A 17,101-nucleotide genomic window follows, 5' to 3' on the forward strand; every position below is an offset into this window, starting at 1 on the left:
AAAGAATCAATAGCAACTGCAGGAAAGAAAAAAGAAACAAAAACAGCTCCATGTTTAATGCTGACAGGGTAAAAAAAAAAAACTCTCAAGAATAAACAGCTTATAACACAACCTAAACAGTTCACAGAACACACTGAAGAGGGGGCATGTGCTGGTCATATGTTCAGAGTATGTTACTGGCACCATTCATCGGCATGTTCCATGTGGTAATAGCTTAAATATTTACATTTGAACTGTGCTGCCTTCAAGGATGACATGATCTGGGCAGCCCTGATGAAACACACACCACCTAGAACGAATACACGCTAATTTTGGCTCACAAGTTACCTCTCCATACTTCAAACAATGCTTTGCTTGGCATTAACTTGTTTGAAGAGCTTATACTGAATATAACTAGTGGCACTGCGAAGCAACTTTAAAACCAGCAGGCTGGGTTTATGTAACATTATATAAAAGTTATTGTAGTATCTGTGATTTTTAGATACAACTTCCTGCTCAGATCCATGTACAGATTGCATGTGCGAGCATTCGAACTTCAGAACAGCACCATCCTTTGATGTGTGTGTGATTTCTCTATGCATTCGCTGCCTCAAACACAGCAGTTCATAACATGATGCAGTCCACTGCCCAGATGACAACTATATGCAGTGCTGCAGTTTCAAGACCCTGTAACAGAGTGAGTGGAAAAGAAATCAAAACACAACACAAAAACCAAGAATAGAAAGAATTCTGTCAGAGTTCAAACACACAACTTCAAATAACTGCTTTCTGCAACAGTCAGCCTTGGCTCCCTGCTCTGCAATCATTTCCATTTCTGTGAAAGTTGTAACAATAAAGGTGTTCCTGGTGCTGACACAGAGCTATTTTAAGAAGGGATCACCACCTCACTACTGTATGCTAATTCCTGACTGCATCAACTCTTTCTGCATTCAAACCACTGGCTATGATTAGATCTATTTACTTCCTTTTACATATCCATCCTGTAGTACTTGAACTTTAAGTCCCCTAAAGCTATTTCTCTTTCCTTTGTATTTTTGTATTAAATCATTACCTGCACAAGTCAAATCCTGTCTCCATTTAGAACACATTTAAGAGGGTTATTCTAATGACTTAGAGATGGTGTGAACCACACAACCACCTACAGACCTCTCCTACTTAAAGTCTCCTTCACTCGGTGAAGAAAGTCAGCAGCCCAATCTCTTGCTCCCTCTGTATCAGACACGGACAGAATGTCCACAGTCAACAGTTTATTTACCAAATGCATAAGGCAGTCAGATATATTCTCTTCTCTAAAACCCTTGGGAAAAGCTTGAACAAGCAGCTACTGCAAAGACAAAACAGTCATAAGCAGGGGAAAATTGCATTAGTGTTACACATCCACAGCAGCCAGCATCTCCTGCATCAGAGCCCAGGGATCTCCAAGCTGAAATGCAATGTCACTGCAACACACACCCAGCCCCTGCAGCTTCCCTAGGTCTATCTGAAAGTAATTAACCCTAAACTACTCAGACCTTCATGATAAGAAATTTAAGAGCAAGAAAATCACCTTCCTCTATTAATATCAAGTGTTCTTTCAAAAAGGAAACAAATAAACACGCTGAGAACAGTTTACCTTGGAGATAAGGCAGACAAACTGTTAGAGCCATGTCAATGCAAGGGACTGGAATTGGAGCAGCTGCACTGACAATCACCAAACGCACATCCCGTGCCTTATCAAGTTGTCATCCTCCCCCAAAAGATCCTTTGGCATCACACTGCTACACTGCCATCTCCCACATTTATTTCTGTAACTGGAGTCTTCCTCTTAGTTTCAGAAACTAGAAAAGCCTAATTCTTAAAACAAACATTTCTGATCAAAGCACCAAATATGATTCCTTAGAAATTCAGTCTCTTCTCCTTTTCCCCTATCCTGTTATTTCTCCAAGCAGTCAAACTCCCACTGCCCTATAGCTGTGGTTGTATTATACTCCACATAACCATGCTTTTAACTTTTTCAGATGAAGCAGAATTACTTTTCGTGGCCCACCTCTCAGCTACATCACAGCCAATACAAACATGCACACACAAACGGCTAAGAGAACTTCAGATCACTAAACTCAAATTACAAAAAATACATTTATTTAATCTTTCCAACTGATGGCTGAATGACAGTCACATTTCTGTTATTCAACATGCTCTGCATGCTATTTTGTTCTTTTTTTTCTTTTTTTAAAGTCTTATAAACATGCATGTTGGTTATAACCTTAGATAATAGCTAATAATCTCCCATAAGAATCTCGGGTACTTACTAGCCCACAGCAGAACAAACTTATTTATAGCTAAGTAGCAGGCTGGGGTTAGTGATCTCTTCCAAGCTCGACAGATTTCCAACCTCAGAATAACCACGCCATAAAACAAGCAGGGTTATTTCACTACTGACAGAAAAGTAAACATTTGTGTACTAGGGTGTGCTTGCAGATGATTGCTCTGGCTGCCTGCACTGCAGCAGACAGTAAAAGCTATTCATAACAGGCCAAAACTCACGGAGGAAATTTAAAATTCTGAGAAGAATTTATAATCAAGATTTAACTCACACCTTTAAACACCGAGACAGGTGGGAGGATCTGAAATCTCCCTACTGTGAATGACTTTTCCCACTTCATCTTCAGACAAGTTCCTTGAACGTTTAATAAGTGCCAAATTTTTCTCTCTGATACAGGTACAATTACCTACATCCTAATGTACAGAGAAGAATAACAGACCAGGAAAAAACAACACTTAAACCCACAGAAAGAGACTGCAATCAGAAGAGCTACTAAAATCAGTTTAGAAAAAAATATCTAACAGAGTTATGGTAAAATCTGACTTATAATGAAGAAAGTTTACTCACAAAAATCTCAGGTGTAAACTGAATTGGATTTTCAAACATATCATAGAATCATAGAATCGCAAGGCTAGAAACAACCTGCAAGATCATCTAGTCCAATCGTCCTCCCAATTAAGATATGTCAGAAATGAAATACTTCCAGAAAAGCCTGTTCTGTTGTCAGCTTGCTGCCCACTGTTTCATCTCACCCCACTCCTCTGCTTACCCACTCACTAGAATTTCCACAGTCACTGTGCATATTCTGCTCGTGCAACAGCACTCCTCAGGGCCAGCAGTCCTTCAGGAGAGAGGAAAAAAAAGATGAGGGATGCAGCTAGTCAAGAACGAAGTGATGAAACGAGCAAGAAATTATTGCACATCTTTGTAGTGCTTACTGTAGGTTATTTTGTCTTGCTAGAGCTCACAAGGCATTTGAGCACTGTTAGACAGCTCTGGAATGTGCTGATAAAACAGACTAGTTGCATTTCTCAGCTTTATGGGCAGACCAATACAAGGAAAACATTTAAAAACAAAGGCTTGAGTTTCAATTCAGAGGGATAAACAACTGAAAATTCTACTGTGGTTTTTACCTATTGCATCTCTTTCCTGTGTTGCTAAATGTGCCAGCCATCCAAACATATCAACTGACATACTCACTGTTGTTCCCAGCTCCAAAAATGTTTGTAGCAATTATCAATATCTAGAACTCTGAATATTCTGAACTCAGAATTCACTGCTGCATTCATTTTGGCACTCATATTCATAGCAAAAGGGAATCACCTTCACCTAAGGATGTACCTTCAGCTCGGTGATGCAGCTACAAACATGCTGCCAGGAAAAAGGCTGTGCTCCAACTCCTGATGGTATTGCTGGAAGTTGGACTGTACCAGGATGAATTTCATCATTCTGGGAGAATCCTATTACCCAATCTAGTCATTTTAATAAAGTTACTTAAGAATAGATTGCAAACTCTTCAAAGCAATGTTTTCCTATCATTCGAACAGCAGAACAGTTCACTGCCTGGCTTGCAGACCCTAAACATCCCTAAGAAAGTAAATACATCTAGTAAAATGGAAGGGTAGACGAGACCTAAGCTATTAACCTCCTAATAGCCTATAAAAGAGCATCCTCTCACCACATGCACTAGAAAGGACCTCAGCTGGTGACCACCCCCAGAATAAGGGCATCAACCAAGGACTGCGTAAGGCAGCTCAGACAGAATATTTACTAGAAAACTTAGCTGAGCCCAACTGCCACACCCACAACATTCACACCATCTAAGGAAGTAACTCGCTTCCTTTAACATGACTTTGCTCAATGTTATTCAATGCTTAGATCTGTGCAAGCTATAAACAGAATTCTGATTGATGATAATTTATGTAATTCACTCCTAATTTTTGTCAGCACCCAAGCCCAATGAATACTGCAGAGACGTGATGATTTTAAATGCATGGAATGAGGATGCTGGCCTCTGATGTGAAATGATCCACAGCCAAGGAGCTCATGCCCTTTTTTCTCTAGTGCTTTTCTCCATGTATGCACATTTATGCCGAGAGCGAAAGAGGGCTGGAAAGCACGTATTAGCCAAAGCACTAACAACTGAGTCAGTTCAGCATCCAGTCTACTTAAGATTCACTTTTTAATTTTTGACTTAAAACAGTTTCTCACAAGAGATTCCTTCATCTTCTCTTACACTGCTTTGGCTTTTCCTTTCCTTTTTTATTTCAGAAGCATAATGGCCCTTAAGACTGCAATTCCTTAATGGACGATTCCACAAGGCACGGCAAGCTGACCGCTGCCAGAAGTCTGTGCAAGCCGACCACACACTCCATGCCAGCTCCACTGCTTGTCAGACCTTTCCATCAGCCACTTCAGTGCAAGACAAAACCACCAAAAAAGCAGACATCAGTAGCTCATGGAATATCTGATGATTCCAAGGCTAGCACATGCTGCAGTTGGGAGCACTGCAGTAAGCGAGACCTTCCATTTCCATGCTCCTTTCAGCAAGTGAAACGGGTTAGCTCAGATGCTCGTGAAAGCACAGCCTGTCTTTCTAAAATGACATATGATTCTTCTGAATCACATCAGCCAACCTAAATACCAATGCCAGAACCTCACATCTATAATGATAAAAACAATACTATCTCTCAGAGCTCAAACCTCAGACAATTTTCAACTCTGTCCAATCTTTTTTCAGGCCTTGCTCCAAACTCTTCCAGTTCTCCCCACGTAACAACTCCAAACCCGTGAAGATCCTGTCCATGTCTTAAAGCAGATCACGTTGGCCTAATAACCTCATCTTTGCCCTGCAGTATTTGACTTCTCGTCCATTTTTATAAACCATACATTGCAAGATGCCACAATCATCCTCTCTACCACTTGTACATTATTTTTTGCCTGTCTAAATAACATTTGTGATAATTCAAATTTGAAATCACCCTCACACAGAGCTCTGCATGACTACATTCACCCCTCTCTTGTCAAAACTTTACACTTTTTCATCCTTGTCTCCTCCAGTGCTATGCTATCCTTCCTCATCTGCCTAAAAACACCAGTAAAACTCCCCAAAGAGGGAAATTCTCTTCTTTAAGAGACAGCCTCCATCATTCTTATTTTCCAACCACTTTCCATGTGTGCTTACCACCCTTACATTGTAATCAATGTGCCCATCTACTTAACTAAGTTAAGGAGTAAAACTTACGTCCTTATGTCTTGTCCACCCAAATTATATTCTGCCTAGAATACCACAAATACTCTCACAGCACAACATAAAGTGTCACATTTTTCCACGTGTGGAAGTTTATGTTGTATTCATTTAAAGTCACAAGCCAGGTGCGAGTCTTTGGAGTCCTTAAATTAATTATCAGTCTTAAAAACAAAACTGGTAATTATGTGTTTGTACCTTCATAAATCAAACTTCTACCATAAGCATGATACAGCAGCATCTTGTGCACTGAGGCCCACAGTAGACACTAATATTTCAGGGGCACTCTTTTTCTGAGGCACTGTATGTTTCAATAAAAGCTAAATTACTTATTTTTCCCAGCTGGGTGTCTGAATGTGTCATTATTTTCCTAAAACTCCAGCATTTTTTTTTTTTTAATCAAGTGATCTTGGTAGGGGTGGTTTTTTTTTTTGTTTTGCTTTTTAAACAAACACACACACACAAACAATTTTGAAAATGCAATTTAAGAAACACCACCACCCAACAAACCTCTGTGCCTAATGGTAAGCTGAAGTTCACAGCAGCACAAAGACTCTTGTGCTGCAGATGGGGATATGTGCTACCCCCACTGCAGAGGTTCCAGAAAGAAGGAAATGGTTAAACAAATTACCTGCTGCCTTATTGCAACATCTGTAAAAATCAGAACTGAAAAGTAACTTCTATCAGCATGTTAGTTCATCCGTATCAGCTCTGCACCAAAACTACACATTCACCTTGGGAGCTTTAGGTGATCCGAAATACTGAATTTAATGTCAACAGGAGCTGTAACCACTTTGTCTAGTACTCACTAACCTGACTTATCAACATGAAATCAAGAGGCTTACACCCCATCAGCTCCAAGACTTTAGGAAGAAAACTCTTCAGAGAATCACCGGGTATTAAACTACCTTTCAAACTACCTTAGTTATAATCCAACATGAAGACTCAGATGATAATAAACAAAAGCATGAAAATCATTTGAATGCAAGAATTCTGCTAGCAAGTGTAAACAAATGCCCAGCTAGATATCAGATGCTTTAGAAGGAAGTTTAATTTAAATAAATAAATCAAGTATGGACTTCATGTTAAAACAATCTTTAAAAGTATGGAAGACTGTTAGAAAACGATTTACAGAAGTAGTGACTGAACAGCTATGAAGATTCACTTGTAGCTCCTATGGTCCCATGCCATCAAATTGCGTCCAGCCATACCTACAGTGCACCTGATAACCAGGTCTGACTACAGCAAGGTCATTTTTGGTTCTGGGTCTTTTTATTTTCTTGTTTATTTTGTCTAAAGCAACTTTTCCAAAAAGGTTCTTATCAGAAGAGGAGGGTGAAATGGAGATGCAACCATTCCTCCAAGCTGCCTTCCAACACTGCTAAAAATATGTGCTGAGTTCAAACCTTGACACCTTAGTTTATGGCCTCTGAAGTTTCATCCTGTGCTTGATCCATTAGCAAACCTTTCAGTTGTCTAATTCCTCCCCATAAAAGTGTATGTACTGCACCATCTTGTGCTCCTTTTGGATAAGACAAACGTACTGAACTCCTTACACTCCTCACTGTTTGGTATTTTCTCCAGCCTTCAATTCCTTTCAGGAGTTAGCTCCCTAAAACGTTGCAGTTTCCCAAGATTCTTTAATATAAATTTTGATTCCAGAACCATACGAAGTTCCAGCATCAATCAGTGCTCTCCAACCCAGTTCCTCTATTTCTACACAGAGTCACCACATCACTCTGCTCTGACACATCATATCTCATGTTACATATCTAACAATTTGTCTTCAGTCACCACTTCCAAAGCAGCCCACCAACTCTTTTATTAGTCTCCCACCCTGAAGATCTGGCCTGCAAACCCTTTGAACCCTTTGTTTTTATTTTTTGAGTGGACTGACCAAGTCCTTTTTTTTCATCCTCATTATTTGTGATTTACGAACATCGGTACCATCTGTAATTTATCTGTATTTATCTGCTGTTGATTTTTCCTCAGATCTCCAAAGAAAGCATGAAGTAGAAACATCAAATAGCAATCCAGTAGTTTCTTCACAAGTTAGTGGTAAGATGCACACAACGCTTACCAACCTGTGTACTCCCAAAATTCTGCTTCTGGAAACACATTAGTAAGTGAGGCAGCAGTTACACAAAACATTTCATCCCTGGAGATACTCACAACTGAAATGGACAAGGCACTCAGCAATCTTATTTGATGCTGAAGCCATCTCTGTTTCCAGCAAGGGTTTTGCTGCAGGTCCCTTTCACAATCCTTAATGTAAAATCTTAAATTAACACTGAACTAAAATTAATTCCATTCGACTTTATACTAATTTTGTTACGCTTCACAAAGCTTTCATATTGACATCTGTTTGGTTGTTTTTTTTGCTCTTCCTCTTTTTTTCTTTTTCTAAAGTTACAACTCTGGTTCTTTGCACAATGTACCCTCACCCACCTGAGCTGGAGCTGTCATGCTGAAGCCAACAGGAATTCTTACAGTGTAGCATGGACACAACTGTTTGCCAATCTGCTCACCTTTTCCATTTTGTTTGCTACACACGGACAAAGCAAGGTGATGTGCTTGTATACATATTAAGGCATTCTGACATTCTGAATGTTGAAGATTTTACTTCCACAAACACTCAAATCTACATCAGACATGAAGACGTTTCTTTGCACAAGCCAATGACAGGCAGTGCTGGTGAGAACACCACAGCAGCACAATCAATATGTGCAGCACATCCCCAAAAACAAATGCAAAGAAGCGCACGTTGCGATTGCTCGTGGATGTTCTTAACTCCTAGAAAACATTACGTATCACTCCATCCCTGGAGGCATTCAAGGCCAGGCTGGATGTGGCTCTGGGCAGCCTGGTCTGGTGGCTGGAGACCCTGCACATAGCAGGGGGTTGAAACTAGATGATTAGTGTGGTCCTTTTCAACCCAGGCCATTCTATGATTCTATAATACTGCAACTCCAGCAGTCTTCAGTGATACAACAACATCAGTGAAATATCAGCTGAAGAATGTAGTTTTTGTTTTCTAGCCTTCCAACGTGGAATAGCTGTACGATAAATACAGTTCCTCCCCTCCAACTGCTTTATCTAGGTCAAAAAATTCCTTAAAGGCAGGAAGTCGCAGAAAACAAATGTCACTACACATCAACTTTTTATCATGAAAATAAGCAAGACAGAAGATACAACCACCACCTTCCTAATATTTCAGTCTGAACTCCCACAGAAGACAGTTTATTACTACAATCAAGTATGTTGTGAAAACACATGATACTCTGCCACGGATGGCCTTACACTACTACAAGACAAATATGCCACTTCCTTTGAAACTACATTTGATTTTTGTCCAGTGTTATAGGTAATTTTACACAGAGCAATGGGGCTTGAGGTCTTAAGGGCACTGCTGTACTTAGTGAAAATACAGAAGATCAGATGCACCATCACCTTATTTTCAATAGTTTAAGAATGACCGTGAAAATAAATTATTTGCTCTGTGCATGAGAATTATATATGCTTTAAAAAATAAACAGCAGCAGAATTCCTCCTCAGCAGAATCATTCCCTAAAACACATGTTCATGAAGGACGAATATTTATACGACAATGTCATTTCCTCATTATAAGCAAATTAATCATACACATTCATTTTGAAAAGCGAGGGTGAAACATTAACTTGCTTTCCTGATATCCACCTGATACAAAGCTGTCTCTCCTTCCTCAAAACTTGTGCATTTCTCAACTGATGATCAGTGGTGTATTTGGATTTAATTAGTACGGAGGAAAGAATGATTGCATTTATGTGTCTCTTGCCTTACTACTATAACTGAAGGTAAGGAAATCAAAACTCACTTTCAACAACTTATTCATAAAACAAAAAGTTTCAATACTTCATCCACACCTTTACACCAAAACAACACTCACTAATCGTGCTTCTGTTACAGAACCGGAACAGAACAACAGAGAAGTCACCAATTTCTAAGACCATTTCCTGATTTCTACTATTTCACATAACCACACAGAGAACGTACTTGTAATCCTATAGATAACACCAACCACATGAATATATAAGATCAGTAACACTGTAGAAGATGTCCTTACTTGATCCCAGAAATCAGCTGGAACAATAAAAAAGGCAAAGCAATCACCAGTTAATCCAAATCTAAAACTGAGCTTTCCCTCAGCTACCTGCTTGGCGTCTGGCAATTTGTAGTATTGTTTCAGGAGCAAAAAACCATTTCACTCATCTGTCAGGACCAGTTCAGATGGGAATGTGAAAAAAAAAAAAAAAAAAAAGAGACAGAAACAACTGTTACAGATTACAGAAATTTCACATTCAGCTTTTTTCATCTGAAGCAGAACATGCTCTACCTTCTGCCTCCTATCCTGCTCTTCAATCAGGTAAGGCTACAGTGAGAATCTTGCTTTAAAGTAGCCACAAAATACCCAGGAATATGTTAACATTATTATTCATTATGCCATGGGTCACAGTGTCTGCTACATAAAGTACATAACATTTCTGGAGTCCGATTTGTAAGTCGCAGCCAAGTTCAATACTTCTTTATTCTTTGCTTTGAGATAACTTGTAAGTAATTCATAGTTTTAATACCAGTATGGAACTCTATTGTATTCTTCTAAATACAAATCAATCATAATGTCTCCATTTGGCCAGCTGTCTTCCTTACAAGCAACTGTATTTATCAGAAGCGTTATCAAAAAAGTGAAAAAGCAGGTGCCATTCCAGCCTGAAGTAGTTAATCTATTGTTGGAACTCTGTTCCTTGGGAAAAAAAAAAATATATGTGTTGTGTTTGATTTCCTAAGCATCTAGCGCTTATAAACATAAAGCAAATCTACAACACAAGTCAGGCTTAAAAGAAAAAAAAAACAGCAAGCGAAGCAAAGAACATTCTTCCCACATCAGCTGCTAACACCGCTTAAGATATTACAATCCACTCCTCGACCATTAATCCAAACCTGAGCTGTTTCCAGAGTGAAACGTTCACTGAGCACGCGTGCGACTACAATGCATACAGCGGTGACATCTCTGCATGGAATTTAAGCAACTAAAAAAGAAGTGCACTCATCTATTTAGAGGCTCTCTACAATCTGTTGCAGTATTTCCTGCCTGAGTAACGTTGAACGCAATAAATTTTCCCAAGGAGTTTACTTAGTGAATATACTTGATCTTTATTCACAGTCTACTGGCTACTACTACTTATTAGTCAACAGATGATAAGCTGAAGTGAGACACACTCTACATGGTTTACTCTAAAAGCTCCTATATTTAGCAAATACAAAGAATTCTATAAAATGAATGACAGAACGGGATAATTTTTTACTGCCTCTGATTATAGAGGAGCTAAATCAAGTTGTAGGAAATGAAATCACAGGGAGTAAAATTCAAACAGCTCAGGAAAGAAGGTGTTTTTTCCCCCATCACTGGCTCCAAGGTGAGAAACTCACTGCAAAAGGATGATGTGGATACAAGTTTACAGAGATGCAAAAATACATTGCCAATTCATTTAAAAAACAACACAAAGACTACATTACTCTACTCTGCTCTTGTGAGGCCCCAGCTGGAGTACTGTGTCCAGGTCTGGAGTCCCCAGTACAAGAAAGACAAGAGAGCTGTTGGAGAGGGTCCAGAGGAGCCACAAAGATGAAGAGGGTGCTGGAGCACCTCCCCTACGAGGACAGGCTGAGGGAGCTGGGCTTGTTCAGCCTGGAGAAGAGAAGGCTGTGGGGTGAGCTCATTGCAGCCCTCAGTACCTAAAGGGAGCCTACAAACAGAAGGGGAGTCAACTCTTTGAAAGAATAGATAACAGCAGGACAAGGGAAAATGGCTTCAAGTTGAGGGAGGGAAGATTTAGGTTGAATGTCAGGGGGAAGTTCTTTACTATGAGAGTGGTGAGGTGCTGGAACAGCTGCCCAGAGGGGTTGTGGATGCCCCGTCCCCGGAGGTGTTCAAGGCCAGACTGGATGGGACCCTGGGCAGCCTGGTCTAGTATTAAATGTGGAGGTTGGTGGCCCTGCATGTGGCAGGGAGGTTGGAGATTCATGATTCTTGAGGTCCCTTCCAACCTGGGCCATTCTGTGATTCTGTGACAAATGATTTTGAACTGACGGGGATCCAGAAGAATAAGCAGAGGAAGCACAGCCACATGCCTCTGTTCCTTTCTGCACTGCTCCCCAAGCACTGGATCCTGACTGCTCTTCAGGGCAGTAACAGGCTGGATGCATCTCTGCTCCAACTTAGGTCTGCTGTTCTCTCATTAATGGCGCCTTGGTTACGATTCCCAAATCTATTTCCACAAAATCAAAGCCAAAAGTAATCATTAATACACAAAATATGTGCTTTTTTTCCCAAATGAACAAACTGTCTCTTGGAAGACATGAGCTTACTATGCCAGGACCTTTCTAATTTCAAATGCCAACGTACAACGTACACACAAACTACTGACTGCAACATGAAGAGGTGGAAAAAAATGGGCAGGGGGTGAGCGGCACACAGACAACCAACCTTTTTCATGGCTAAGCTGTACTCAAAAGTCAGTCTGTTTTTCTCCAGCTGTGCTGTTACATCTGTCTGGAACCCTGCCTCTCCAAAAGCTGTATATAAAAGCGCTGTCACCAACAGCTGCTGAGCCCAGCATAAAAGGTATTTTTCAAACCAATTAACTCAAAAGTCATGTATCGATGTTATTATTTACCTAGCAATACATCTGAACAATGCCCCCACTGAAGTCAGGGGAAACTCGAAAAGAATCGAGCGAAACCAATAAAAATGTGGACTTTATAAACTGCGGCAGAGATAATCCATGGATCTTGAAGGTAGCTGTAAAAAGATCAACTGACCTGCTTGGGTTTGTATGCATTCAGATGAGGTTATAGGACTTGTTCTATCCCATGCCTTGGTGCACTGTGACCTTGACCACAGAGCTTCTTAATGGACATGAACAACAAAAAAAACTGCTATTTTTTTTTCCCCCTAGCCTCCATTTTATTCATCAAATGAGATTACAGCTGGTTTGTGCATAGACAAGGACGTGTGTCAGACTGTCAAGAATCAGAAAAACAAAAACACGCTTCCCACTGATGCTACCCTCCTGTGTGGAAACTTAAACATTTGCACTGAAGTGATGTTTCCAGGGAAGCACTAAAAACAGCGACCAAAATAGCTATCTTAATGTACAGCAATTCTCTGTTTATGGGATTTATATTTTTAGAAAGAAAAATGTCTTTATTATAATATATATAAGTAGACTCTGAAAACTTAATTTCCCCAGAACTTTAAAATGTGTGGTTTGCAGGAGACCACAAAGCTGTATTTCTGTTTTTCCCTTCCAAAATCAGGAAGTTCAATAACACTATTAGATTAAATCAAGTTTAAACCTTGTGCTGAAATCAAAGGCAGCCAAGGAAACCCAAATGACGTGCAATTATTAGGGACAATTAAATAAATAAGACAGCTCAAGTCTGAAACAGCATTTCGCTTGGAGTCACCTATTTATTAGTGACAGAAGACGACTCTTCATTCTTAGTCTCCAAGATCACTTCAGAACAAATACAAAGAACAGGCTACACAGGCCTTCTTTTTTTTAACTTCATTTGCCATTAGAAAAAATAAAAATCAAATGATCGTGTAGTCATAGGCAAGGCATACTAGTGGCAGCACAGCAGAAGTAAACAACAACAAAAATAGATCCAGTGATTACTTGAGCTGAGGATAGCAATCATCAATCTTCAACTCGCACTCACACTGCTTTCTTTCCAGCCACCTTCAGTTGCTAGTTAACGTTTACATTACACTGTAACTAAGTTTAAGCCTTAAAATCCAGGAGATCATCTTCAGTTTGAACACTTAAATCTACAATGAAAATCAAGAACAGAGCTACAAACAGTATTAGTCATCAGTAGTTCACAGTAATGATTTGATATAAGCAGATAATGTCTGCTTTGAATTCGCCTGAAGACTCCTATGCTAAAAAAACTAAACAACAAAAAACCAGAACTTTGAAAATATGGAACTACAATTTCTCTATACCACTCTGCTATGACTTTGATAAACTATTTTATATTTCTGAAAAAGCAGTAAGTGAGCATTTGATCTCAAGCCCTTCAAGATAAAATTCATCCCTAAGCCTGTTGACCAAAGAAATCCTACTTCATTCAGCACACACACTGCTCCATTGTTTCCAGCCAGCACTGAAGGTATGCCACCTACTATTTACAGGAAGATCACACCTATATTTTGTAACCAGGAGATAACTACTTTAAACAGCTTACAGATCTCGAAACGGAAAGCTGCAAGCGTGCAGTCTAAGAAATGGTGTAATCATGGAACACGGTACGTTTCAAGCAGATGTAGTTTCTTTAAGCACCACCTACATATATCCATGACAAATAAGAAATTAACTGCACAGAAGTTTTCATCGTGTTCATTTTCTCTGTATAAAGTGACAACACTGAAAGAAAAAAAGATAAAATTACAAGTCAATAATTGCATGGACAGCATGAAGCAGCCGTACTTTTTCCTTTAGGAATCAAGCATTTAATTGTGTGCTCCTGACTAAATTTCTCAAGCTAGTTCCGGGCTGCTTGCAATGAACATACATAACTCACAAGGACTTGCCTGCAATGAGTGTACTAAATACCAAACCTTTTATAAAAAGAAGCATTTAAATTGTACCTCATAAATGCGTTAGATCAAAATATCAATCAACCACATGGCAAACAACTATTAACATTAAAAAGCAGAAAGCAAAAATAGAAGTTACAGTTAAAGGTCAAACAAGTCACCCAAGTGTGTTTGCGATTATACAACTCCACGCAGACTGGCACTGTTAAAGCCTTTCAGAAAAAGCATTTCCTAGAAAGCAAAAAGGTAAGAATTTGATTTTTTACCGAGAAACCAGCTGTGGAAATGAACACCAAGACGTCAAAGTGGAAAATATACACCATCAAAGTGCTAAGAGAAGTTTAAAAACTTGCAAGGCATGGTAAGAGCTGACACTGACAACATGCCTTCTGTCAAGGTAGCACACTTGTAACCTTGTCAGTATCTCTTAGTCAAGCTAACTAAAACTACTCCCAACCAAAACACTTTCACTTTTCCTGTGTGAGGCTCCTCAAAACAAGGATTATTTATTTACAGCCCAATAAACTCTCCAGCAGAGTAGGTAGGCCTCACATAGTCCTCTAGGAAAATATTTTGTCAAGACAGTTAATATTTGCTAATGGTATAGGAATGTATTACCACTTAAAACCTCCTGATGCATTTATTGACACATAAGGGAACAGAAAGCACCAGGACAGTGAAAGCATCTCATGTGGAAGATTCAATGTAGTCATTAAAAAAAAAAAATCAATGTCACAATCAGGCAAAGAGAAACTGCCACAAAAATCAGAAGGCGATTCCACACACAAAACAAGCCCTCAGCGTTCAGTAAAAGCACGAAGGGCGTCACAAGATCTGCTCAGCAACGATCTCACATTCAAAAATCCCAGATATGCGGACGACCACTCGACCGGTTTCCTTTGAAGCACGTAAACAATACTCAAGGGTGTATCCAATTCTGTTTGCTAATTACAATACCTCCGAGCGCTGCCGCAGCCCGATTTGCTCCCATCTCCCAACAGACACCGCCGTGTGCCAGACACGGCACGGCAGGGTCCGAGGGGGGGCCGCGCCGCCGCACCGCCGGGGGCACGGAGCGGGCGGCGGGTGCGCGGGATGCGGGCCCAGCGGGAAGGGCACGTCCGAGGGCGGGCGGAGAGGGAGAAGGGGCGGCGGGAAAGGAGGCCTCGGGCACGGCTCCGCACCCGTCACGGCGACCGCGTGCCGGCCGGCGGCACGGACAATCGGGCGGCACCACCCCGCGGAGCACGGGAAAGCGCGGCGCGGGCGGGCGGGCCCGGCGGGCCCCGGGCGACGGGGGAGAGCGGGGTGGGCCCGGCCGCCGCCGTACTCACACTCGGGGCAGCTGCAGCGGCGGCGCCCCCCGCCTCTGGAACACACCGTCCACGAAGACGCCGTTCTTGCCGAGGCAGCGCAGGTAGAAGTCGCCCCCGCCGGCGGCCGCGGGGTCCCCCTGAGCGGGAGGCGGCGGCCCGTCCGCTCCGGCCGGTGGCGGCGGCGGGGGCGCGGCGGTGAAGATCTCCAGGTGGCGCCGGGAGATGAAGCTGGAGTGGCCCATGCTCACGTCCACCGAGCCCTGCGACGAGTTGCGGCCGATGGTCACCGAGCGCTTCTTCATCAGGTACTCGAACTCCCGGCCCTCCAGCCGCGCCACGGCCGCCGCCGCCGCCGCCATCTTAGCGAGCGAGGGAGCGGGGCCGCCCTCCGCCGCGCCCCTCCGCCCGCACCGGCCCCGCAGCCGCAGCCGCCGCCAGACACAGGCAGGGAAGGGGCCGCCGCTCAACCCAACCTGACGCACTCCGCCGCTCGCTGACGGACGGCGGCGCCGGGCCAATGCGCGGCCCGCACGCCCATGGGGCTATGGCGGAGCGGCCAATGGCGAGAGGCGCCGCGGCCGGCGCCGCGCAGCACGTTCGAGTGTCGGGCGCGGAGAGCACGGGAAAGGCCCGGAAAACGCGGAGCAGATCCGCGCGCCGGGAGCGGAGCGACCCTCGTCCGCCGCGCCGGGAGACCGCGGCCCCGAGCCCCGGGCCGGGAGCGGAGCGCGGTGGAGCGCAGCGCGCTCTCCCGGCGCGGCGGGGCTCGCCCGACCCCCGTCTCCTCCCCGCGGCCCCTGCCCGCCCCGGGCGGCCGGTGGAGCCCCCGCGGCTCCGGCACCTGCGCTGGGCCCGGATGCCGCCGCCCGCTGCCCTCGGCTCTCTGCGTGGGGCGGTGCCCGTGCCGGGACCCGCAGCGCGGCCGCTGCCCCTCCCGCAGAGCTCCTGGAGCGAGCCGACGTGTTTTCCAGTCGGCAGCCTGGGCGCGTGCCGTCCGGTTGCGTTATTTCCAGAAACGGCAGAGAGCACGGGTAATAACGACAATAAATAAACGCAAGTACCCAAACGTTCCTGCAGGGTGGATCAGCGCTTGGGAAGCCGTGATTGAGGCTACATTTGAAGAATATCACCGAAAGGGAGGGGGAAAGAAAAGGTTTGATAAACCAAACATATCTGAAAGCGTTGTAAACATTAGCTTAAAAGAAAGGTAATGCCACATCTTGAACAATTTCTAACATCCACACAATGCAACCACCGTGCTCTAAAAGTTTCAGGCATGTTGGTGCATTTGAGAGTGCACCTGCTACAGTCCTAGTTCCTCCTAAGAAGTAGGGCACAAAAGAGCAAGCAAGTGATCTGACACAACAAAACAGAATTAGACACCGTTTGCTGTAGCAGTATGTTAGATTCCTCCCTGAGGGTCACAGTACAGGGGAAAATGGCACAGAGAGAAGTAGGAAAAAATGATCAAGAATCCACATGGGAAGCTTTCAGTTTAAAATACTACAGATTAGCAAAAAGAAGACATTAAATGTACTCAAATGTAGCGTCTGCATTGTGAACGATTTACCTGATGAAGACCCTCTCAAAATGTT

The 17,101-nt window shown here is 42.7% G+C and overlaps 1 protein-coding gene across 1 annotated transcript in view; it reads right to left on the reverse strand.

Moving 5' to 3' along the window:
- Positions 1-16,365, reverse strand: part of FOXK2 (forkhead box K2) — a 42,266-nt gene extending 25,901 nt beyond the window's left edge. Inside the window, exon 1 of the mRNA XM_085240159.1 lies at positions 15,525-16,365. Coding sequence (XP_085096285.1) covers positions 15,525-15,865 — 341 coding nt within the window. The 5' untranslated portion in view covers positions 15,866-16,365. The remainder of the gene's footprint in view (positions 1-15,524) is intronic.
- Between the last annotated feature and the right edge of the window lie 736 nt (positions 16,366-17,101).

Source organism: Meleagris gallopavo, chromosome 20, assembly GCF_905368555.1.
Source record: "Meleagris gallopavo chromosome 20, MGAL_WU_HG_1.1, whole genome shotgun sequence".
NCBI classification, from domain to species: domain Eukaryota; kingdom Metazoa; phylum Chordata; class Aves; order Galliformes; family Phasianidae; genus Meleagris; species Meleagris gallopavo.